Consider the following 25,552-nt stretch of genomic DNA (forward strand, 5'->3'; position numbering starts at 1 on the left):
GTTATGCTTTAGAGAATGAAACCATCCGTTATACTTTAGAGAATAAAACCATCCGTTATGCTTTAGAGAATGAAACCATCCGTTATGCTTTAGAGAATGAAACCATCCGTTATGCTTTAGAGAATGAAACCAACTGTTATGCTTTAGAGAATAAAACCATCCATTATGCTTTAGAGAATGAAACCATCCGTTATGCTTTAGAGAATGAAACCATCCGTTATGCTTTAGAGAATGAAACCATCCGTTATGCTTTAGAGAATAAAACCATCCGTTATGCTTTAGAGAATGAAACCATCCGTTATACTTTAGAGAATAAAACCATCCGTTATGCTTTAGAGAATGAAACCATCCGTTATGCTTTAGAACATGAAGCCATCCGTTATGCTTTAGAGAATAAAACCATCCGTTATGTTTTAGAACATGAAGCCATCCGTTATGCTTTAGAACATGAAACCATCCTTTATGCTTTAGAGAATGATGTTCTGTTTAAATACCATCTTTCCTGCAACCTGCTCAGCTAATTTTGTCCAACTCCTATTCCAATGACAGCATCTCCAAAATGGTTAAAATAAAGATGCTTCAAGTCGAGAATGTTCCAGTGAAATTGTTTATATCATCAATAAAATTTCTTCAGTTTATAACTAAATAAGCCATAACGACCATTTTCTTTCTTCTGTTCGGCATGGCGAATTTACTAAAGGATTCTTCAATGGTTCCAGTCTGATCCCTACATGCACAATCTCACACAGGGATCCAATCAAAACGCGTTAAACTCTAATCACAATTTGGACAAACGTTTATAGTCCTTTAACAGTTTGGGTAAACTCATTTGACCTAAATACACATAAAATGACTACTCATATTAGTATGCTAAAATTACACATAAACTGACTACTCATATTAGTATGCTAAAATTACACATAAACTGACTACTCATATTAGTATGCTAAAATTACACATAAACTGACTACTCATATTAGTGTGCTAAAATTACACATAAACTGACTACTCATATTAGTGTGCTAAAATTACACATAAACTGACTACTCATATTAGTATGCTAAAATTACACATAAACTGACTACTCATATTAGTATGCTAAAGTTACACATAAACTGACTACTCATATTAGTGTGCTAAAATTACACATAAACTGACTACTCATATTAGTGTGCTAAAATTACACATAAACTGACTACTCATATTAGTGTGCTAAAATTACACATAAACTGACTACTCATATTAGTATGCTAAAATTACACATAAACTGACTACTCATATTAGTGTGCTAAAATTACACATAAACTGATTACTCATATTAGTGTGCTAAAATTACACATAAACTGACTACTCATATTAGTATGCTAAAATTACACATAAACTGACTACTCATATTAGTGTGCTAAAATTACACATAAACTGACTACTCATATTAGTGCGCTAAAATTACACATAAACTGACTACTCATATTAGTATGCTAAAATTACACATAAACTGACTACTCATATTAGTATGCTAAAATTACACATAAACTGACTACTCATATTAGTATGCTAAAATTACACATAAACTGACTACTCATATTAGTGTGCTAAAATTACACATAAACTGACTACTCATATTAGTATGCTAAAGTTACACACATAAACTGACTACTCATATTAGTAGGCTAAAAAATGCTAGACCTTACGTTAGCGGGGTGAGTGACAAAATTGTCCTCAACTATATTTTAAATGAATTGCCTATAAATACACACTTACATATTCCTCATGAAAAATCCTTGTCAATAATTAATATAAAAAGAAGCCTTTGGGACAACAGCTAAAGATACAATCGAATCATTTAAAAGTACCAAAAAGCGATTTATCACAAAATGTCGTTGCAGTTTACAAAAGTAAAAAAAGGATGCATTTTGCAATTTCTTATAAGCTAAAATGTACTTTTAAATTTCATATTATCGATGGGTGCTTTAAAAATGATGTTCAACGCACCTTATATTTCCGCCCCGTGCTTAATAGTCCTCTATTTAGGCGCTAGTTGACTCCGGATAGTATTACTCAGCGGGTCTCAATGACCTTGACCTTATCTTGAACTATTATAAGAGTGCATAAACCATTATTTTCATATTAGACTTACCATGGTCTTGACCTTTGACCCAAATACATAGGTTTCTTTCATATCCAAAACGTTTTGATCAAGGCAGATTGTGTACAGCTATTGTGCAGAAACGAAAAAGGTAAAATATGGATGGATCTATAAATGGATGCATGGACGGATGGATGGACTACCGACAGACGAACGAACGTTATAACATTATACGCTCAACATCTTGGCCGGCGTATAAAGAAGTAAGGCCTTCTTGATTTATCACAAAAGAGCCATTATTTTTAAACCCAGTCCCACAACAGAATATGGTAGTCGTTACTCACAGCAAAGTAAATGAAATTTTTGTTTTACCAAAAATTAAAGAAACTTTGAAAATTAAGGACTGATACATAATCACCACCGTTTAAAACTTATTTTGCCATCGCAGCTTGTATGTTCAGACTGAACTGAAGTCATTTGTCATCAGAAAATGAAGTGAACTGCTGAAAAAATAGAGATGCAACAACAGAGCAGTAAAGTAAATGCAAGGACTTTACCGTGTTATTGAAATTTAAGTTGCTTATAATTAGTGTCCGATTTTATATCGTAATCCAAGGGTTACAATCATGCAATTACCTTCATGTAAAACATGTCTGAAATGTCTAAATTATTATGCTGAGAAAAAGTATGTGAAGGTGCAATAAAAAGGAGACTCCAATGAACATATGTAATACATCGATCATCGATGAACATACATGAAAGCCTTGTTGAAATATATTGAACAACTTGCAGCCTTCATCGGCATTTAGAGGGGGAGAATAACAAGGCACCGAGTCCATTCTGACATTGTCCAATGTGTTAATGAAATTGCAATATCTACAACTAAACTATTTCAACCAAACCATCATTATAAGTATAAAAGAAGCATATGTTCCAAAATAGAAAGTAAGTACAATCGTGTTGATCATCCGAATGGAAGCACTCTGTAAGGAGAGTGAGTTTTACTCTTCTTCATCCTCATCCATTTCGTCCCAGGTTAGTAGATGCTTTACAAGGGCTATCCCGGTTACCACAGCGGCTGCTACGTACACGATCCCCGCTACGATACAGATCCCTACTGGGAAGCTAAGACTTCCCTTCTTTTGTTCCAGGCCCAGGGATTTATGGCAGCCAAGGAAAATGAAGTCTCCCAGGAAAATGAATAAAGCTGCGGAGTAGATTAAGAGATATTATTCTTAAGGGACTGATCATTTAATATTCGGGGGAGGGGGAGCTTTATTACACTTGGATGGTGCAGGCGTATTTTACATTTCCTATCTCCAGGTAGATTGACATAAAAATTTCTGCTCTTATTTGTGGACAAATAAAGGAACTAAGACAAATTTAATTATCTTCCTGCAAATGAAGAATATATGAGTCACACACACACACACACACACACACACATATATATATATATATATATATATATATATATATATATATATATATATATATATATATATATATATATATATATATATATATATATATAATGATTCCTCCTTCCTCTCCCCCGAAATCAAATGATCCGTCCCTATATTAGAATCAAAGTGTGGCTTAAAGAAAAAGACACCTTTGTATATTTAAATACACTCCAGTTATAATAAAGTAAATTTTCTCCAGGAGGAAACTCATCTTCGCCTGTCAAGGTTTCTGTACAGGTGATCACATCCATACGAACTCTTGGCATGTGAAGTACCTGTGTAGTCAAAGCTGTTTGGTTTGGTTTGCTACTTACTGCACGTTTAAGGTTAATAGTGTCAAGGCAGCTAGTATGGTGCCTTGCCCAAGGACACACCAAAATTGCTCATTTGGGCTGATTCGAATCGAACCGGCGTCCTTCTAGTCACAATTTCAACGCTTTAACCACTGAAACACAGCGATTCTCGAAGTGGTTTATTTATTAGATCGTTACATCCACTTGAATCGTTTTAACTTTGTTTTGCTCTGGTTTTTAAGTATGACACAAGACGGTAGACTATCGAAATTACTGATTACTTGCAATTTATTGTTGCAGTTAACACACCTGCCTCATAAGTAATTTAGCTGCAAGGCGTTTGCACAGCACTTTGTTTGGTACTTTACGCATGCAGAGGATTCAAATGATGGTGCTAAACTCGATAGACACATTGGCTCGTTAAGATGGAGAAAACAAAACTGTTACTTTTAAAGACAAATAGTTTTTGTGTTGTGGTTTTAACGGCGTTTTAAACACATCATTGGCTACATCATGCAGAGTAAATGGGAGATACGTTCCTTCCTAAGGAATAACTAAGGCAGCCGACCAGGGCTGGCATGGACGAGCATTGTAATCGCCAATTTTGGAGTCTGACGTTCTATCAACTGAACTCTTGTGACTTATTTGAAAACAAATATACGAAGAAGATTAAAGATTTGTAATACATTCTCAAACAGTATCTTTTACATTCTGAAACATTTTTTTTGGTGCTTTTTTCTGTTAACATACATCACATTCGGGACTGACTATTTCATTGGGGAAGGGTGAATACTATTTTCAAGTTTAATGGGGGCTGTACAAATAATACAGCAGTAATAAACGCCTCTGTCCAATACGGAAGGCGACGCTTTAGCAACACAAATCAACTGTGCTAACACGAGCTTACGCTTATTATTGTCTTTTAATATATCTACTAGTTCATGGCTAAAATCACCATGAAAAGCAAATGTCAATCAATAGTCAGTATTTTAACAAATGTCAATCAATAGTCAGTATTTTAACAAATGTCATTCAATAGTCAGTATTTTAACAAATGTCAATCAATAGTCAGAACAAGATTAGGATAGAGAACTAGTACGAATTTTCAATTTGGCATGTCAAATATGTTACAAAAAAGTGTTGCTCCAGTTTCTATAGTAATTGTAAACACAGGAATGACGCATGTCGATATGTCGATATGTTTGCAGTATCTGCAAAACATTTACCATCCCCCTTTTTTGCTGACTTGCTTAACATCCCCATCTGGCATGAGTTCTAAATTTTATTTTTGGTGGCCTCTGCTTGCTTTGGAAATAGTTAATTGCTTCCTAAATGGCTTTTAAAATAAATCACACTTTAAAACTATTCCAAATAATCATGTTTTTCATTTTATATATGGAGTAAAATCCAACTTCAAAGAAACATTGCCGGTGTCAACAACCTTGTCAATAATCTTGAATACATATAGCTTAAACATTTTCATTGAAGACAATTACATGTAATAACTTTGTTCTCCAACACGCATCTAGCATTTCTTAGATTTGCATAGATATTGAGTTGTTCCACTTCGTGATCTTAACTATGCAAATTATCACAACGGGCTCCACCCACTGAGTCTTCCATCGTATTTTAGCTATTGTCATCCAGTTAAGTAATATGTGATGGTGGACTATGCCTGACCTTTATCCTTTTTAATTGCCTCTATTTAAACTCCCCAAAGAATAGTTTTACATCAACTCCAATCATGACTGCATACCGTTCATGCATGTTACATGTACTGGGCATATACTGAAGTGGTGTTTTTGATTTCAATTTTCGGAGGTTACTGAAAATTGTGTTTTTCGAAACACGACCGTGTCATGGGGGTTCGAGAGTACAAAATAATGTTTTTAGCATGACACGCCGTGTTATAATCTGACTAAAATCAGATGTCCACTTCACGTAGGACAGTGGACTAGGTACACCTTGAAAAGTCAGACCTCCTCGTCTCGTACAGTAAGACGCAAGATCCGCACCCACCCACCCATCAATATATATATATATAAATATATATATATATATATATATATATATATATATATATATATATATATATATATATATATATATATATATATATATACATACATATACATTTACAGACAGTTTTCACGGATACTGATTCATGGTTCCGTGATGGAAATTTGATTATCATGTCCTGTCTGATGGATGTATACCATAAAGTCTCTAAAAATCAAGAATAGCTGATGCGCCAAATCCTACATTACATTTCTCGCTTCTATACAATGTGAACAAAAAGTAGGTCACATAAACCAGGCGTATGTCTTAGACAAAGAGTCATCTCAGGACGCATCCATACTGCAAATCAGAATTTTTTTGTGGCAATAAGTTATATCCCAGACATGAGCACAGGAATGATGGACAAACAGACAGGCACAAGATCAGACTTACACAGTGACGCATGAACAAATAAACTGGTGAATCAAATAGGACACTTGTCTAAGATTTTCTTGTTTACCGCTTATTAAAGTCAGAAATACAGTGGTACCTCGGGTTACGAACGCCTCAGGTTACGAACAATTCGGGTTACGAACAACAACTTCGAAAAATTTTTGTCTCGGGTAACGAACAGTGCCTCGGGTTACGAACGAAGGCGAGAGAGAGAGAGAGAGAGCAAGGTTTAACGTTGGAGACAAACGATCGCGTACAGTACAAACGAAGGCCTCGCAGTACTAACTCCCAACACCACTCCTCTGCTTCAACCCATGGACCAGCAAGTGATCTCCAACTTCAAGAAACTGTACACAAAGGAGCTCTTCTCAAGGTGTTTTCAGGTCACTAATGACACCGAATTGACTTTGAGAGATTACTGGAAAGACCACTTCAACATCCTCCACTGCATCAACCTCATTGACAAGGCCTGGAATGATGTCTCCACCCGTACCTTGAAGTCTGCCTGGAAGAAAGTTTGGCCATCGTGTGTACCAGAGAGAGAAGAGTTTGAAGGATTAGAGGCAGACGCAACAGCTGTAGTGGATGAGATTGTGTCTTTGGGCAAAAAAATGGGCCTGGAAGTCGATGGCAACGACTTGGAGGAGCTGATTGAGGACCACAGTGGAGAGCTCACTACAGATGAGCTTGTGGATCTTCAGAATGAACAGCTAAAGACATTAAAGGAGGAGCAGTCGTCCGATGATGAGGAGCCAGTGACCATTTCAACTGCCAGGATTAAAGAAATTTGCAGCAAGTGGGCAGACGTCGAAGACTTCATCGTGAACCATCATCCAAACAAACTTGTTGCTAACAGGGCAGTAAACCTGGTGAATGATAACGCAATGGCCCACTTCAGAAAGATTCTCCAGCAAAGGAAGCGACAAATTTCCCTTGATAATTTCTTGGTGCAGAAAGATTCCCTGTTGGCTGCCAAGAAACAGCGACAAGAAACTCCTGAAACTAATGATTCAGAATAGCAAACAAAGTGACAAATTTCCCATGATCGTTTTCTTGGTAAGAAAGATGGACTAAATCTTTTTTTATTTTACATTTAATTTATTTGGTTGTTTTCTTTCTCTTTATTTAATACGTGAGGTACACGTATTCTTTGCGTTTTGTCAGGTAAACGACCGGATGTTAATAAAAAAGAACGATTCTTTCATCTTGAAACGGATTGTCTCTATTTCATTGATTTCAATGTTTCGGGTTACGAACGTTGCGGGTTACGAACCGAGTTCTGGAACGAATTAAGTTCGTAACCCGAGGTACCACTGTACATAATTAACCGTTAGGGTTGAGAAATATGGGTCACATCGGAGATTAAAGGAAATTAACATTATGTAGTTTATATTGGTGGTCACTCACATGACAAATTTGAAAACAACATTACGGAATTTAACATGATATTTTCTTTTGTCTCCAGCCTCCGGTAGAAGTTAGCGACAAATGGGTTAAGCTGAGGATAATGGTAATAAAATACACCACGCTTGCTATTCAACACCCCGTGTGTAGTTACCAACAATCAGTCATCTACTATTTAGCACACCACATTATGCTATCAATACACCGTACATAGTGACCAATAACCCCGCACGCACGATCCAATACGCCTTACATAGTGTCCAATACGCCAACACGTACGATCCAATACGCCGTGCATAGTGCCTAATAACACGCACATACGATCCAATATAACGTGTAGTGACCAATAAATACTCAGTCGTCTACTAACCAGCACCCCACACTATACTATCAACACGCCGTGTGTAGTAACCAATACCCTTTACTAACTATCCATCATAATGTTCGTAGTGACTAATAGCCAAAATTATACCATTATCACGCAGTCTGTAGTGACCATAATCGAGACAAATTTACACAACTTCCAACTATCTTCTCTCCACTCGACCTTCCGGACGTGTTTGCAAATTTCTTCCGTGACAAAGTACAAACCATTAGAGATAAACTTGACAACACAATTTCAGTTGACTTGTTGTCACCATACAGTTGCGATACAGAATTTCAGCGGCAACCGTTAGCAGTATTTTAACCTGTCTCTATGGATTTGATACGTACAACCGTGATGAAGAGTGCACCAAAATCATGTGAACTTGATCCAATTCCAACATCACTGCTGCTTGAGTGCTTAGATCCAATATTACCTTCACTAACTAATGTTATTAATACCTCTCTCTCACCCGGGGAATTCCAATCATTTTACAAAACTGCCATGATAAAGTTTCTGCTGGAGAAACTAACACTCAGCTATAACGATTTAAAGAACTATTGCCAAGTTTCTCATCTCCCATTCATATAAAAATTCTTCGAAAAAGTTGTTCTGTCCCAACTTGTATCTCATGTGAATGTATAGAGTCTTTTTAGCAATGTAAGTCTACATATATCCCTTGCCACAGTACGGAAACTACTCTTCTGAAAGTAGTTAATGACCTTCTCCCTGGTTTGGATAGCGGAAAGATTACAGTCCTCACCCGCCTTGATTTGTCTGCAGCATTTGACACAATATACCTTGATATCCTACTTCACCGTCTCCAGCATGTATTTTGGCATTCATGATACAGCCTTATTGTGGTTCAAGACCTAAATGTATTTGCAAATGGAATACACTCCAGCCCAGTGTATCTATGTTGTGTTGTTCCAAAGGGGTCTGTTATTGGACATGTTCTCTTCATTCTATACACTCAGCCGCTCTCAAGTGTCATAGATCATAATCCAGTGTCTCACCAATTGTACGCTGATGACACTCAAATATACAAATTTAGCCACCCAATTGAAGTTGATGCTACCATCCAAGATGTAGAGAGGTGCATTTCTGATGTGAAATCATGGATGACATGTAACAAGCTGCAGATGAATGATGATATAACATAAACAACTCAAACAATATTTATCAGCAACACCAACATTAAATTCACACAATCAGTACGAAAACTAGTTGTTACTCTCGACAGCACTTTCACATTGCACCAACATGTCATGAACATATGCAAGGCTGCATATATTCAGCTGAGACGCATCAGCTCCATTCGCAAATATCTTTTAGTTGATGCCAATAAAACACTTGTGTGCTCATTAGTACTTTCAAGACTGGGTATTGTAACTCAATTCTTTCTGGTTCGTCTCAATATCTACTCCAGAAACTTCAAAAAGTTCAAAACACAGCTGTTCGGATCATCCTTAGAGTATCACGATCAGAGCACACCTGCCCCCTGCTCTATATAATACACTGGCTATCCGTTCGATCCAGAATCAAACACAAACTTTGTTAACTGTGCTACATGTGCTGTGACCTGATATACCTGGTGTACACAAGTCCAGACGAATCGAGTCTTTCGAATAAATGTAATTTAATGTGCTGATGTGCCAACAGTATTGATATTACACAATGACATTGTCCAGAACTAATCTGAGTAAATTCACAATAGTCCCAGCAAAATATTTTAATCCAGAGTCAAAAGGCACCTTTTAATTCCAATGAATAATGTAAACAAATGGTTTCCTCTCCAATTATATGTAAACAAAACATTAATCATTTCTGCAGACTGATATTAAAAAAACGAACGTAAATAATAAGAAAAAGAAAAGAATTAACTGGCCAATACTTTTTTTTATATGCACTCTAACGGCTCAACATAGCAAGATTTTCCTACTAAATATATGCGCAATGCTTTCTACGTATAATTTTTCACAATGACTCACGTGGCAGCAGAACCCACCTGACTCAGTCATGGAAATAACCCGAAACTTGTTCACGAGTTCATTATTACGATTGTATTGTGATGTGTGTGTGTGTGTGTGTTTGTGTGTGTGTGTATTTGTGTGTGTATTTTGGTACGTGTGTGTTTGTTGGAGGCGTGAATAAATTTAAACTGGTGGTATAAGTAGCTTTAATCAAGTGTACCAGATAATAATAACAATGAAATATACGTGACTAAAAGTCGAAATAAAATTACGAAACTATCACGCCGAGATTAGAAACAATCGGAATAATCGTGTTGTTGTTGTTGTTGTTTTGGGATGAACGCCATCTTTCAGCACATGATAGACTACACATGGCGACCATTTTATTTGGCGAAGGAGAACCTTGGAAAACTTCGTGAAGAACCACCTACCCAGGGGAAGCTCCTGACAAAGCTTTCTAACATACCCACGTTGTCCGAGACTGAGGCTCGAACCCACGCAGACCCACGGGCCCAGGTGTGATGTCAGTGATCTGTTAAAGAGGGCACCTTAGAGGGCGTCCCCCAGTAATGTAAACAATAAATTGAAAGAAAAGGAATTGGTTTACACTTACATTGACATTAAAATTCTAAAACTGTTACGAACCCTGCGGAGACTAAAAAGTCCGGAACTTTAGATTAAAATGGCATAGTCGAAAGTAGCACAATAATTCCGAAATTCATACGGAGATTACCAAAGACTAAGAAATGTCTCGAAACATTTTAAAGTATGGTGAAGGTTAAAATTAAATTAAGAAGTCTAAATTAATAAGGAATTTAGTGGATATTAAAAAAGAAATTCCCACTAAAATGTAAATGTTGTAAACACATGTTTACAAATTTAAAAAATCAAAAGTTCAAAATGTACATATTTAGAGTTTGTTTAGAAATAGAAAAAAATAAACAAATCTAATACCGAATTTAGCGAAGAGTTTAAAATGCCCGGATACATTTAAGAATTTGTAAGAAATACAATTTAAAATCTTAATAACTATTTCTGTATAGATGATGAAAGATATTCGTACAAATTAAAATGTTCACGTGATTTTCAACGACCAACATCACACATTTACATACCAACGAAAAGGGCGAAATGACCAACATCCTTTCATATTCTGTCCAGCACTCCACATTTAGTATCCAACACTCGGCACTTACTATAAATCACATCATATTCATTGTACGTGAAGAAATATGTTTGAGTATCTTATTCATATTAAAAGGGAAAAATCAATACACAGATAGAGGGGGTTTCTTTGGTATATTCTAGTGAATAAAAATCCCAAAGAAATTTCATAACCTATTAAACAATCAATTTTCTTCTTATTTTTCACTGTCGTTTTCTTTTGAATTTCTAATCTGACGTCGGATCATTTTCTCCTGTTGCTTCTGACCGCTACTTCTCTTTGTTCTAATTATTCTTCAGACACTCTGAAGTCCAATTTCGTTATGTTGACACTGATAACAAGTATCTTCACCTTTGTTTCTCTTTTTTCCTGTCTAATGTTTTGGACATTATGTAGCCCAGTGTCCTTTCCATGGAAAGACAATGCGGGTATCTTGACTTTAATTTGGAGTTGGCAAAAGTTCACACTAGCTAATTTGAAGAAAATATATTTCAAAATTTAGGACAAAATTTAACTCGTCCAACAATCCAGAGATGAGTCTGACACACATTTCACGTTTCACCATCAAGACGCTGTGGAAAACAAAGTTTTACCGGGAGATCGATTTCGCAGAACCAAACCAAGTATCATCCAGATTAACAACGATCCGACGAGTTTGGCAATGCCAACATTGTTGCTTACGTAACAGCAAATACCAACTTAAATTTGTATTTTGTCTACGATCAATTGGGAGATCGAATCCTTTACTTAGACATCGATAATTTAATGTAAATCGATTGCCTTAGAAGTTATCACCCACAGATTGAGGACGACCGTTAAGGAGCCTGGACCAACGAATATCCTGAAGTTACTATTTTGAGTTTTGCTATTGGTGGATCAGACAATTACGGTTACCAGTATCAAGATCCACTTAATGCCAAATGTAAAGTGAATGGACTGACATTGAGCTATCGTCCAAATTATGCTTGCAAAATTGACCTAAACCATCAGTCGACATTTGGAAAAAAAGTATGTCAGATCGATTACCAGAAGCGAGTACGAATTCCTGATCACAACACAATAAGTGATGGATAATATACATTTCAGTGTTTTCCTCCTGAAACAAAATATCACAAAGATCACACCATAGTCATCGACAACATCCAATGAAACCCTCTTCGAGGCAAGAAGAAAGGGAATCCCTCCTCATTTAGTCAAATATTAGGATGTTTTCTCAGTACTGAAGAAATCCAATACTCCAATGCGAAAACAAAAACCTCGGAAATCACCAAAAAGAAATCATCGAAGCCGTGTGTTAATGTTGTTGGAACGTTTAGAAATGAACCTTACGTTTGGCCAAGATACAGAAACAACGAGCATGACCAAATTATCACACTCTTTGCCAAATGGTGAAATGAACACTGTCCATCAGCCAGAAGAAAACAAAATGCTCGTTCAGAAAGGAGGATTTTTTAACCATGCTGATAGGATCGTTACTATTAAAGTGGCCTATCCTTCGTTGGCATCGATTACTATAACTCTTTTACGATGAAAACAAAAGAAAACTGATACACTTTTCTGGAAAGACAACACACTTAGTTTTTTAATCTTGAGGCAGGATGAAAATTAAGTTTAGTTCCTTACAAACGATGGGTCGAACTGTAACGTTGGTGCGAACAAGGAACACCGATCCCATTCCCACATTACAGCAAGAAGTACAGTCATTGATAGATCGAACAGATTTGTCAGAATCAGATAAATCACAACAATATGGACAATTATTGCATCATCATCCATTATCTCAAAAAGTGTTAGACTAAACAGCTAAATATAATATAAGAGATTCAAGAAATGTCATGAAAAGTTAAGAAAAACAAAGAGCAACCTACTACGAAGACAGATGCAGCGACAACAATTGAAGAAGATGAATAAACAAGAGCTAAATTTGAAATTCCGTCTCCTCCTTTCCCTCCTTTTCCTAGTATCACAACCCTACTCCCCGACGAGAAGAAACGAAAGCTTGGGAATAAAGGTATGTCGACACCATCGTCAGCAGAATAAACAAAATGAAGAAGTAAAGACAGAAGTGAAAAGAGAAACTAAGAAAAAAGGTACCAAAAAATCAATGACTGTGTCTACTTCTATATATTGTCTGACGCGCCAAGCCTCGCAATCCAAATTTCCACACGAACAATCAAAGAGCAGTATCGCATGGTGGGTGACTCACAGTAGAGTATCCTTGGTAGAAATATTTTATCCCGTTCAATTTAACAATGTGTTTGAGGGCGAAGCCACATTCTTCCACGAAATATTCAGCAAAGAATTTCAAGAACACTTGGACAAACATGATTCTTTGATTTAGGATTCGAAAACACCATCGCAAGCAATTACTCAGCTTAATATCTTTACCATGAGATTTCCGACAGGATATTATTTCCTTACTCAACGTTTCGTCGAAACGATTTCATCCATGCCTAATAATCAGATTGACAAAGTTCTGAAGAAAACTTGCCAATGTGTACTGACCGACTGTCATAAAATTTCTCGTCGCCTTAAAATGGATTTTTTTTCGACGGTAAAACGCTATCAGATTTTTTTCTCCCAGTATCTTTGCTGTTATTTTTTTTTAAACAAGACTATAACAGAGCAGTCAAAGGACTCTACCTTTGTTTTTGCAACCCTAACAAATTTCGTCGAGTGCAACGTCGTAGGCAGCATATCAGTTCCATTGCAGAGAGTCGTTTATTTCAAAGTGGATACTGCCATAGCTGATCGCGTTGAATGAGAACATACGTATTACGTTCTTCGAAAATTTGGATACCCTTATTATCTTCCTGTCAGTAAATTGTATTTTGATCCTGTCAGTATTAGTATTTTGGACAAAATATTATATTCTTCAAAGAAAAAGTCACAGTGAAGCCACATTTTCCCAAAATAAAATTGTCCATCATTCAGCAAAGTAGTTTTGTGCTTAAATAACTAACTGGTGAGCAACAGCATGGATACTTGTCCTTACTAAGGGTACCTGGAAATTCTCTTAACGTACAAAAAGTATGCCTCATTGTGATGGAAACTTGACCCTCTGAACAAGTTCAATGACAGAGCGTTGACTGCCGATGACGATCCTCAAATCTTCTACTTAACGGCCGCCGATAGATAATTAAACAAAGACATAGCTTATAATGACCAATCGTTTATTCTTGGACATGTGTTTGCCAGACAAGTATTTGTAGAATCTTGGACATGTGGTTGCCAGACAAGTATTTGTAGAATAGAATGGCTGTTCGTCTGAGCCGTTGTTGTGATATACTGTGCTAGTTCATGGTAGGGACGCTAGGGTTCAGAATTAAAAAAATATTCAACTGCACACTTTGGGAACGATTAATCGGGTATCGTGCAGAAATTGTTGATGAATCATAAAGCGATTTATGATCGATATCGGATAGCAGAACTATATCACGAGAGTGACGTGTCTTATTCCAGCCTTAGCAGCGTTGAAGAATGAAATTACACGCGCGATAGAGTTGGATCCCGCTTAAACCATAAAGCGGTAAACTGTCACAGTCACGCGAGCGATACCGTCTTAGTCACCCGCGCTTCATTCATTCGGAACAAATTTGGTTCGTACCGGTACGCATCGTTTTAGCTGAAAGGCTGACAACGTTGTTAGCGTGTGCGTTGTCGTCAATGGAAGTATCTTCACGGGACAGCTACGAATAGAATGCATTAATTTGAAGCAAGTGAGATTCAATATTGTTTTCCAATTGCTCATCTACTCGTCGGGATAGGCTCCTTTGCAAGTCAAACTCTTCAGATTCCTCAACGAAGCGGCCCTATTGATTAGTGATTGTACGCTGCGGTTATTTGCTGATCGACAGTAAAAGTCATTTTTGTCAAGAACTGTGGTGAACACACGCTGGCAGTATCTACATGGAATTTTTTATATAGTTTTTGTGCTTGTTGAACCGGTAAATAATCTTCGAACGATTTTTTTATCTATACGTAATGGTGTCGCGCTTCTAAAAGATCCATGTCGCTCAACAGGAACAGATCAACATTGGCCGGCTCGCGGCTTGTCAAGGTGGATAGTCGTTAGGCACAAAAGTCTTTGTCCCAAACGAGCACATTAACGGCGGTAAGTTAAGTTCTTATTATTTTAGTATGGTCCCAAAAACTTGTACAGAAGATTATTTTACCAAACTTGAATTGCCCAGGTGTTGCTAGTATTTTTGAGGCTGATCTGTATTATCACGTACGGAATGTAATGCGGATAACACCACCCATTCGAAGACAGATTGTCGCCGTTTTTTACGTATATCACTTTCGTGGCGGAACATACTTAGGCTTTGAAATATAAAAGCATTAAAAATCACTGTATGATATTGTTCAAGAAAACTTCAGATTGCTCACTCAGCGTATCCATTTTATTGTGACATAGAGCAATTTTATAACTATATATATTGTGTCCCTGGCGCGGTACAACATTGATGATTCAGTTACTCCATCTCATCTGACCACAGTGTAACAAAACCCGCCTGGGACTTGTTTGGCAACTGGTACTGTATTTGACGAAACCTCAGGTGTGTTCATGGGAATATTAAATCAGTCAATGTCCTCATAGGTAACTTACCGAAAGTTTGAGTTTTCTTGATACAGCGGTGAATCTCCAAGGGTTCCTGTCACAATATGGATCCAGAATGAAGTCATCAACAGCCATATTTTTGATATGCTGGCAGATTTACTGTTGATTTTATATCATTTTTGGAAGCTGAAATACCTTAATAAATAGAGTCTGAAGAAATTGTTACGAAAGATAACACATGAACAGAACACAGATCGTGCTTTCCATTAATATCTATGTTTGTAATTTATAAGTTAATTTTGCATCAGTGTGCCTTGTTTTGGTTGTTGCATATAGGAGAAACTGTCAGGTTGCCAATCGTCCTTTTAAAATGTACAGAAGATCGTCTAATAGTGACCATATCGGGAAGCATCAATTCTGCCGAAGTAAACATCATGGCCGACAAGCAGCTTTCTAAATGCATGCAGGCAGATGCGACATGGAACATTTATTCACATGTGCTTATTTTGCCGGTACACCAACCAGGAATGATTCTCCTTGTACGCGTAATGTTACCTGGCCTATGGACATCTATGTCGCTCGCAAACGACAGATCGATGTTCCACCACGCGCTTTTCGTGACAGTTAATCTTTTCGTATTAAATTCTTAATTTCAATCAACACAGTAACATCAATATCAGGGCTGAAATATTCAAAGTTTCTATATCGCGCTATACATCAAGAACGACTCAGCGTCATTTCTACTGCCTCAGCCTAGGTGATGGAAGCTTCTTAGGGTTATACATTTTTCTGATCGCACTCACTGCAGATCTGATGTCGATTACTCCAGCGGAGCAGGTGTATGTTCAATATATGTTCCCTCGAGGACGAGGACAAACACGTGTTGGACCTGCGTGAGGAGACTGACAATACCACTATACATTGGGATGAACTTGATAACGTGACGGTGCCTCGTTATTGTTTTTGTGTTCGATTCCTCCCATTCATATATTCGGGTTCTGTAGAGAGGTCCATAAGGTTATTTTAGAAGCCAGACATACATCCAGGCTATAAGGAAAATTCAGCGCAAACGATGCAATTTGGCATGTGACGGTGTTGATGATAGAAAATTGAGATCTCAAAATTATTAATAGGGAGGTCTGTGATAACCCTTTTGGTGGCTGCAGAATTGCGTTTGTTTTCGTTTATGGGCTCCAGAGCACATCAACACTGCCTTTTTCCCCACGATCACCACATACTACTGACTTGATATTAAGCAAGGTTTTGCAGTTTCCATCGCAAATGACAACCCAACGAAGTGTTAGCGCACCAATATACTTGTTTGTTTCAAGATACAAACGGCGTTCAGGGGACCAGTATGATGATATTAGGAGTGTCCGAAGTTTCTTTACGGTTAAACAGTCATCAGAAACACTTGGAAGGAATTTAGCTGATTTCGCAAAGAATCATATCGCACATAATATCATGCAAGAAGGGGTAGGATGTAAAAACAAAGAGAGGGAATAGATACATACTCTCACACAAACATAATATACTATCACACACAAGTAGGCAAAGGTAAGAGAGTTTATATAAACAATATATTTATATACAATCATGTTATCACATAAGGGTATTTATATACGCCAGTTATACTTAAATTCATGCATACTATACAGCAAAGGTAGGAGTGCTTATATAAGTATTATACCATCACAACAGCATAATATAATATCACATAATGGTAGGACTCTTCCTATCAAGTAATTACTTTTGGGATTACAGTCCAACACACCACATGATTACAGTCCAACACACCACATGTGCCATCCAGCACCCGCTTTCTAATTACAATCAAAAACTCACCCCATCTATCCAACTATGTTATTTATGCACACATTATAAGCATAAGCACACAAGCATACTATTATACAAGAGGGGGTATGATGTAAAGATTACGGATGAAATAGACACACACTCATACACATATATATTGTGCTTCATGGTCTCAAACAAATGGGAAATGTAATATTTAAAGATTTGAAATCCTACACTTCATATTATACCTTCGACACGCCGCGAGTGCCGACCAGTTCCCCATATACATTATTCATAAACCCGTGTTTAGTGCCCATTACACTACATATACCATTCAACACACCGTATGTAGTGACGACTAATACCCAGACATTTACTATCCAATACTTCACATTATAACGTCAATACGCTCTATGTAGACACCAGTACTGCACCTATACTATCCAACACGCCAGATAAGACTTATGCATACACTGCATTATATAGGAGAAGTACAGACGTGGAGTGAAACACCCCTCCTATTCGGTAATCGGATGTGAATCAAACACTATTATTTTAAAAATAAAACAAAGATTGAATTTGAAAAAGAGAATGTGAAAGAGCATATGAACAAAATTTGTTTTCTGTACACAAAAGACCCCCACAAAATATAGGACAACACCACTATTTAAAATCATCGATTAAAGTAAGAAGAATAAGTTTCTCTAACACAAAACAGGAATAAAAGCAAAGTTTTAAACATTAACCTAATCACAAGGATGACAACCTTGCGGAGTCAAATTTGACTTCAAATGATCTGAGGCACTGCCACTGTGCCCACCTACGTTTCTAGGAAATTAAACAGATAATGTTCAAAGAATTATCGTTCTATCATCATTTCCCGAGTGCTCACGGTCAAATATGTTATTATATGTTTTGACGGATAATCAAGACTACGTTGATGAGGAAAACATGCAATATTGTCAACACACAATGGAATCTGATCCTAGCAATATGAAATTATTGAATCTAGTCGATACTAGGGGTGAAACGATTCCTCGATATATCGATGCATCGATACTTTTGCTGAAACGACACACATATCGATACAAGAGGCGGATAATCGATACAAAACGATATTTACCGTTATTTTAGTCTTCAGCAGTCATGAATAATTATTATTAGTTGCCTTGTTATACTGTACAATTATAATCCATCTGAAACAGCATTTGCAGTCAGAGACACTCATGCTTATTAGTAAAAACGAAAAAGATTCTTTGAGAATACCCACTAGCCGTCTACAAGTGGTTCGTAATCTGCTCCCCCCCCCCACCATTTCATGCTAATTATCTTAACCCAAACTTATGTTCATCATATACCACATGTTTAATAAAGTACTTTACTCATCATTTAATAGCCACTGTCACGCGAAGTTTCTACTTTGATAGGTTCCTTGACTACTTTGATAATTGAAAACTACGCTACCGGTGTGTTGCACGTTGAAATATGTTACACTGAATTCTCATTTGTTGTTATTGCTGGTTTCGTTCCAGGTTAAACAATAACCACCAATCAGAAATCAATGTAGTTTATTCTCTGCGTTAAAAACAGGAAGTATTGGCAGAGCTACTAAGAGACTTCGCGGAAAAGGTAAGACTTCCACATAGCGTACGTACAGTTTGGCTTATTTGCATCCTAGTCCCTTGAGTGATAGTATAGTTTTACTTTTACAAGTATAGTTTGTGTATATTCCTGCCAAATTTCGCTGGATAGTAAATGTGGGAATTTTGATACCAGAAAACTGGGTGTTGGTCGGTCAAACTGCGTATTGGATCGTAAATGTTGGTTACTGGTGTATCTGTGCAAGTGTTGAACAAACTATAACAGGATAATGGAAGGTAAATAACTTGATAATGGTCACTCCAAACGACGTCTTGATTGTATTGTGTCAGTTTTGGATGGTAGTTCAGTATGTGATCGTTAGTAAATAACAGAGAAGGCCACTCCGAGTGAAGTGCTGATCGCATAGTGTTGGTACTGTCAAGCAGATAACTGAGTTTTGGATAGTAGATAAGCGAGTGATAGTCACTTCAAACGGGATACCGATTAGTAAGTGTAGTTTTAACATTAAATATTCTGTCAGAGGCATTGAGACTCATACTTTCAAACCTATGGACATGTTTACAATACACGTTAGAGGTCATATAACCCCGAAACTAAAAACGCATTGCCGCAATGATAAATACTCAACTTTTAAATTATCTAGTGGTCCAGAAGTCTCATATATTACCTATCTACTGGATTAGTATTACCTATCTAGTGAAATTATAATTTTTCCGTGGACTAGGCTTCTCACACATCCATTATTTTTATATTTTCCCGACACGTAAACGCCCCAATATTCAGCAACCGCTTTTTGATTACAATCCAAACATACACAACAACTATCCAACCAAAAGGGTAGGAATGTTCATACGCACGCTCGACACTTACATACACACAAACATACAATCAAACACATGGGTAGGTGTGTTTATACACACATTCTATACTTATACACACACATACTTAAAACGTTTTGGATTACTATCGAACACACCACCGTCTTAGATATTAATTTTCTTTGACGATGTGGATGTTCTAGAGAACAATGTTCTTTTTCCTGACAGATATAGCAGGTGTCTTTACTTTTATCTCGAGAAAAGTAGGCAGAATTCTTGTTGGAAGTAAACTTTCGAATGACTATCTGTACTTATATCATCAGAAGTGCGACTTGTTAGACTTTTATCTTCACAGACTGAACACTGACAAAGTGTGTTATTGAAGGGTGTGTGTGTGTGTGTGTGTGTGTGTGATTAGGATTTTTAACGTAGCTTTAAAAAAAAATTCATTCATATCGCTGCGATGTCTGCAGTGTGCCAGTTAATAGTGATGTCTAGCACTGGGGCATCATGCTGCAGAAATGTAGCATGATGTCCCACCCAGTCACATTATCATGACACCAAGCCGACCAGTCCTAACACTAACCTCTTAATGCTGAGCGCCAAGCGAGGCAGCTGTTATTACCATTTTTTAAAGTCTTTGGTATGACTCGTCCGGGATTCGAACCCACGACCTCCCACTTCCGAAGCTCTAACCACTAGGCCACCTGATGATATGTGTGTTGGTTGCTGGATAGTGCATGGTGGTGGTGTTTGTATTGTAATCAAACAAATTTTAACATTGCATTTCCCCTATAGCTCTATACATTTTTCATCACGGAATTTAAAATTACGTTCACCATTAGACTCTCCAATGCTTCTTAATGTAAAGTGTTCGATTTAAACAAAAAACCGGTTCTGGTTAGTAGAGTTTATATATTTGGATAGAAGAAAATGCGGTTCATGGGTTGTAGAGATGTGTGTTAGCCTGTACTGAAAACATGTTAGATTTACATTTTCTATAGGTCATCAGGAAGATTCCAACATGGAAACGGCCTGTAACAAATAAGTTTAAAATCAGATTTCCAAGTATGTGCCCAGAATACAATTTCCATGTAAATCAATGGACAATTTTGACACAGAATTTCCCGTACTTACCCAGAGCGACTCATGTTCAGGTTAACTCTAACAATATAAACATGTAGGGTCAGTTAAGGTCAGTCAGTTCTAATAGTGTTACAATGTAACCCCAATATTAATCCTATGGAAAAGTTTAATAAACGATATCCCCGTTTGTGCCCAGGATGTCACACCAATGGAAACCTATCGCGTAATGAAATTCCCCATGGTGCAACACATTACTACTAATGATACAAGGTTACAATAGCCTGTGGACACGAATAGGACGACGGGTAAACTCCTTGGATACACGTACTGTTATCTACTTGAAACTTTATTATTATTTTTTTAAACAATAATAAGATTTAGAAAGCAGATCATTTTTAAATATTAAAATGTCTGAAGAAGATCTCTCTCTCTCTCTCTCTTTCTTTGTCGCCAGTAGCAACGGAAAGTGAAGTTTAATATGGACTTAGAGCAACTGCGAATAACTAAAAATGTTTGAATTACCCCTTGTTTGTTCGTTATTACACTTAAACTGTTCCAGACTTGTTTCAACGTGCTTGCCCGTGATCAAATCTCCCCGCTTCAGTGTTGGAGACTCTACCCATGAAATATTTGCAGGGGTCTACTACCTTCATTTAAATCAACTTTCATATTTAAAATCATAAGCGTCTCGTTTATGTATTTAGTCAATATGAATGAAAATAGAATCTTAAACGGAAGCAAATAGACACTTTTCAAAAGGATTTTAAATTGTTTAAATACTTGAAGAGCTACATTTTGTAGTGGTCAAACTGCGAAGAGATGCGAAGAGTACATGTCTCCGTCAATACAGTTTCCTGTAGTCAACCTTAAACTCCACTGGAACAAAGAGTATGCGTGTGTGCCTGTCTAATAAACAAAATATATGTATATTATGTACACTGTATCTTTGGTAAACCTCTTGCTATATAAGATTTTGTTTTATAACGGCTTGCCTCGTTTCCTGTTATGAAAATCTTACATAAAGATACAGCAAATATAATATAATATAATATATATATATATATATATATATATATATATATATATATATATATATATATATATAGGCTTTTGGTACAGAAAAAGTTAATATCCACAATATTTGCGTTAAATGAATTGCATTTTATTCAAAAATATTATTTTGAAACTATTTTAGCAATAACTTACCGGCAGCGCCGTGTATGTAGATTAAGAGTGTATGAAATATCTTCTTCTTCAAAGACACCAGTAAAATAGCAAACAGCAATCCCACTAGGCCAAATGTAACTCCAAACGCTTCAAACAGACGGGACACAAAAAGCCATTCTAAGAATAAAATAAAAAAATTAAAATTAGCACAGAAGGAGCGAGTTAAAATCGCATGACTATACGAATAATGCATAATAGGAAATTAAAGAAAATTTAATTCTTTCACCATTGATCAAAATAAAAATCTGTTATATCATTATTGACTCTTTGACTACCAACAATTAAATATTGGACTTGATATTTTTGCGCCATTGTATTACTTACTGGACTTGCCAAATTACTTTATAGTGAAGTAGGTAAACAATGTTACTGTCCGCACATCAAAAATCGTTTAAGCAAGTGTCAGCCTCGTTTTCATTTGTCATTTCAGTCCAGTTTGTGTGGAAATTTAGCGATAAAAGACAAAAATTTCACAATGACAGTGACGCATAGGGTTTCTCTTTTGCGGATTCCTTGAAAAATGAGGTAAAAACAAGACCAGGCGGTTCTGCAAGAAGTGGCCAATTTCAACTTGTATTGGCAGTGCAGTGGTTTTTCGTGAGAGCGTAACACGGTTATTCTTCCATTTGTTTTGCATTAAAATAATATTGAATAATACCAGTCATTCGCCTACTCGTCTTTGTCTTACTGTCTTACTGCATCATCTTTATTAAGGAAAGTCCGACCCCGGATATTAATCAATGTTTTAGCAGCTCTTTCATATAAAAAGAAAATAAATGATCTGGAGAATTTCACAATACCGTCCATTTTTCACCCACATATTTAATTCAATGGCCGCCAATGAATTAGGGAAGGACTTGATAAAAAAAAATGCATTGTTCGTAAGAACAATGGAGCTAGTGCTCACAACACGGCCCATCGTTCACAGTGAAACTACGTTTATCCACATATTAAATAAAATGGCAGGCACTGAATTTGGTAAGGGCGTATTCGTTTATCTTTCGTAAGAACATTGAAACTAACTAGAAAAAAGATCAGAACACATTTTGATGTTGCCTTATGATATGGTAATGGTTCATCTGCGAAAGTGTGACTTAATAATATTACACCCACCCACCTTAGTAAGCAAGTTTCACTTATCCGCTTCTATAAAATCAAAGAATAAAATGTCAGATTAGGAAAACTAAGTAAATCGCACACTCGACTGACTGAGAATAAATAAATTGCACGTTTTTAACATTTTCAAGACAATTTTATATAAAATTATGTTACTTTATGATCTGAATAGAGAGATGTTTCCGACGGTAATTTTGCATTATATATACAAATTTTATTAACTTTAGTTGTGCATATCTATGAGAACCAGGGACATTTCTTGCATTTGGGTGTCGATTTTTAAGCTAATATTTTCAAGAAAGCCCGGGGAAAGAACATCATTGCTGTTTATATTCAAAGAAATTCCTTCCAGACCAATCATTCAATCCACTCAAACGAACACTGCCGTCTCGACTCTGTGCCTGGGTTCTTCATCCAGTTACATTGGCCACCATGTTTAGCCTATCTTGCCCTGAGAAATGGCGATAAACACAAAACATCTGTCAACTCAGCCAAAGGAAATCACACCTAGCAAGGCGAAACTTACATTTGATGTACATGGCCGCGCGTGCTGCGCATATTTTGTGCATTATATGCTAGCTTTTAGTCTATAAAGTTTAAGATTTATACATTCTTTGCGAAAGTGTTGGCGTCAAGAAATGAATATCGGATATTGTCCACTTAAAAATGTACTTAACAATGTCTATCTAATCAACTCGTACGTAAGCAATCTCCGGAGCGGGTCTACACATCTTAGTTTTCTGTGCGTACCTCATAGTTTTGTACTTCTGCATTTGATCGGAAAACCTACATAAATGTGTCACAAAGGAAAAGGGAAAACAAATAGCAGTAAGTTCTTGGCTACGCAGTACATATAGTATGCGGTTATGTACACTGCGACTAGGACTCAATACACGACGGAAGTATTTTCTTCCTTCCTTTTCTTGTTTCCGCAGAGAGAGAGAGAGAGAGAGAGAGTAATGCGTAGTATAACAGATGTCTATTTATATATCCTATTATGGACACTAAATTTAAGTAAAATTAGAATCAGTCTGATAAAACGTTTCAATTCAGTTTCTTATTTGTAACTGTGTTGAATGTGATGCTTTAAACCAGGAATTTGGGATATATCTGTTTGTTTCAACATTTACGTTCAAGTAGATAATAATAACGATTCCCGCTAAATTATTTGAAGTAGTAAATCTAAGATTGTGGAGATGATTGTGCGTAATATGCATGTTTTCAAGGTAATAGTTTCTAGAATGTACAGCTTTACGCTTTGAATATAAACTAAATTATTAAGGCCTAACGTGCAGAAACAATTTAATTTACAACTAAGTTTAAACACTGTCTATTTCGGATTCTTACCTTGTCCTCCCTCCATTTTAAGCGCATTTTTTTTAACACAAATGTCGCTATCACATCGTGACTCCATGAGCATTCCCACATAACTATTTCCTTCAAGCCACCATTCTGGATAGAAAAACGCCAAACATTGGAGAAGGCAGCCAAAAACTGTAAGAACTAAAACCGCTATATCCATTGGTATCAATCGAAAACCTGCTGCCATGATTGTAGAATAATTTACGCTCTTCAACGAGTGATATATTGTATTTGTCCAAACTCAGATGAAATACTGTGAACCTTCTAAGATGAATTTTTTCAGAATGGAAAAATGTTTGAAATATATTTTTTCAGCATCAGAAGACCACCAAAGTTGCCTACATTCTTTCCCATCAGCTAGTGATCGTCGTTGTCTTCGCCTAACGCGTGTCCGGACTGAGAGTGTGTGAACTCATTGTGTCTCTGTAGTGTGCATGATTATCGACAGTTTCAGGATGTTGTCTTTTTGATTGGAGAGAGAGAGAGAGAGAGAGAGAGAGAGTTCAAAACGTAACTCGTTCATGCAGTATCTATAATTATTATATGCTCATTTTTTTCCCGTTAACTTTACATTGACAGAATCGTTCAATATTCCCCAATACTGAACGCGCGCAACAATACACATATAGCATTCACGTGAATAAAGGAACTACTTTCTTTTGTAAATAAACAATGGACTCAGACGCCAGCACTTTTGATTTGTAAACAAATCATGTATACTCGCGTAAGCGGCTCTTTACGTTGTGGTTGTTTATTTGTTTCTGAATGAACTAAAACATGT

The 25,552-nt window shown here is 36.6% G+C and overlaps 1 protein-coding gene across 1 annotated transcript; it reads right to left on the bottom strand.

Moving 5' to 3' along the window:
- Positions 1-593: 593 nt before the first annotated feature.
- Positions 594-25,206, bottom strand: LOC149784951 (uncharacterized). Its single transcript, XM_089978602.1, has 3 exons — positions 24,757-25,206; positions 22,273-22,410; positions 594-3,293 (listed from the first exon to the last, which is right to left on the bottom strand). The coding sequence occupies exons 1-3, from the start codon at positions 24,956-24,958 to the stop codon at positions 3,088-3,090; spliced, it is 546 nt and encodes a 181-aa protein (XP_089834728.1). The 5' UTR covers positions 24,959-25,206; the 3' UTR covers positions 594-3,087.
- Between the last annotated feature and the right edge of the window lie 346 nt (positions 25,207-25,552).

This window comes from Sinohyriopsis cumingii, chromosome 13, assembly GCF_028554795.1.
Source record: "Sinohyriopsis cumingii isolate HCF-2022 chromosome 13, ASM2855479v2, whole genome shotgun sequence".
Classification (NCBI taxonomy): Eukaryota; Metazoa; Mollusca; class Bivalvia; order Unionida; family Unionidae; genus Sinohyriopsis; species Sinohyriopsis cumingii.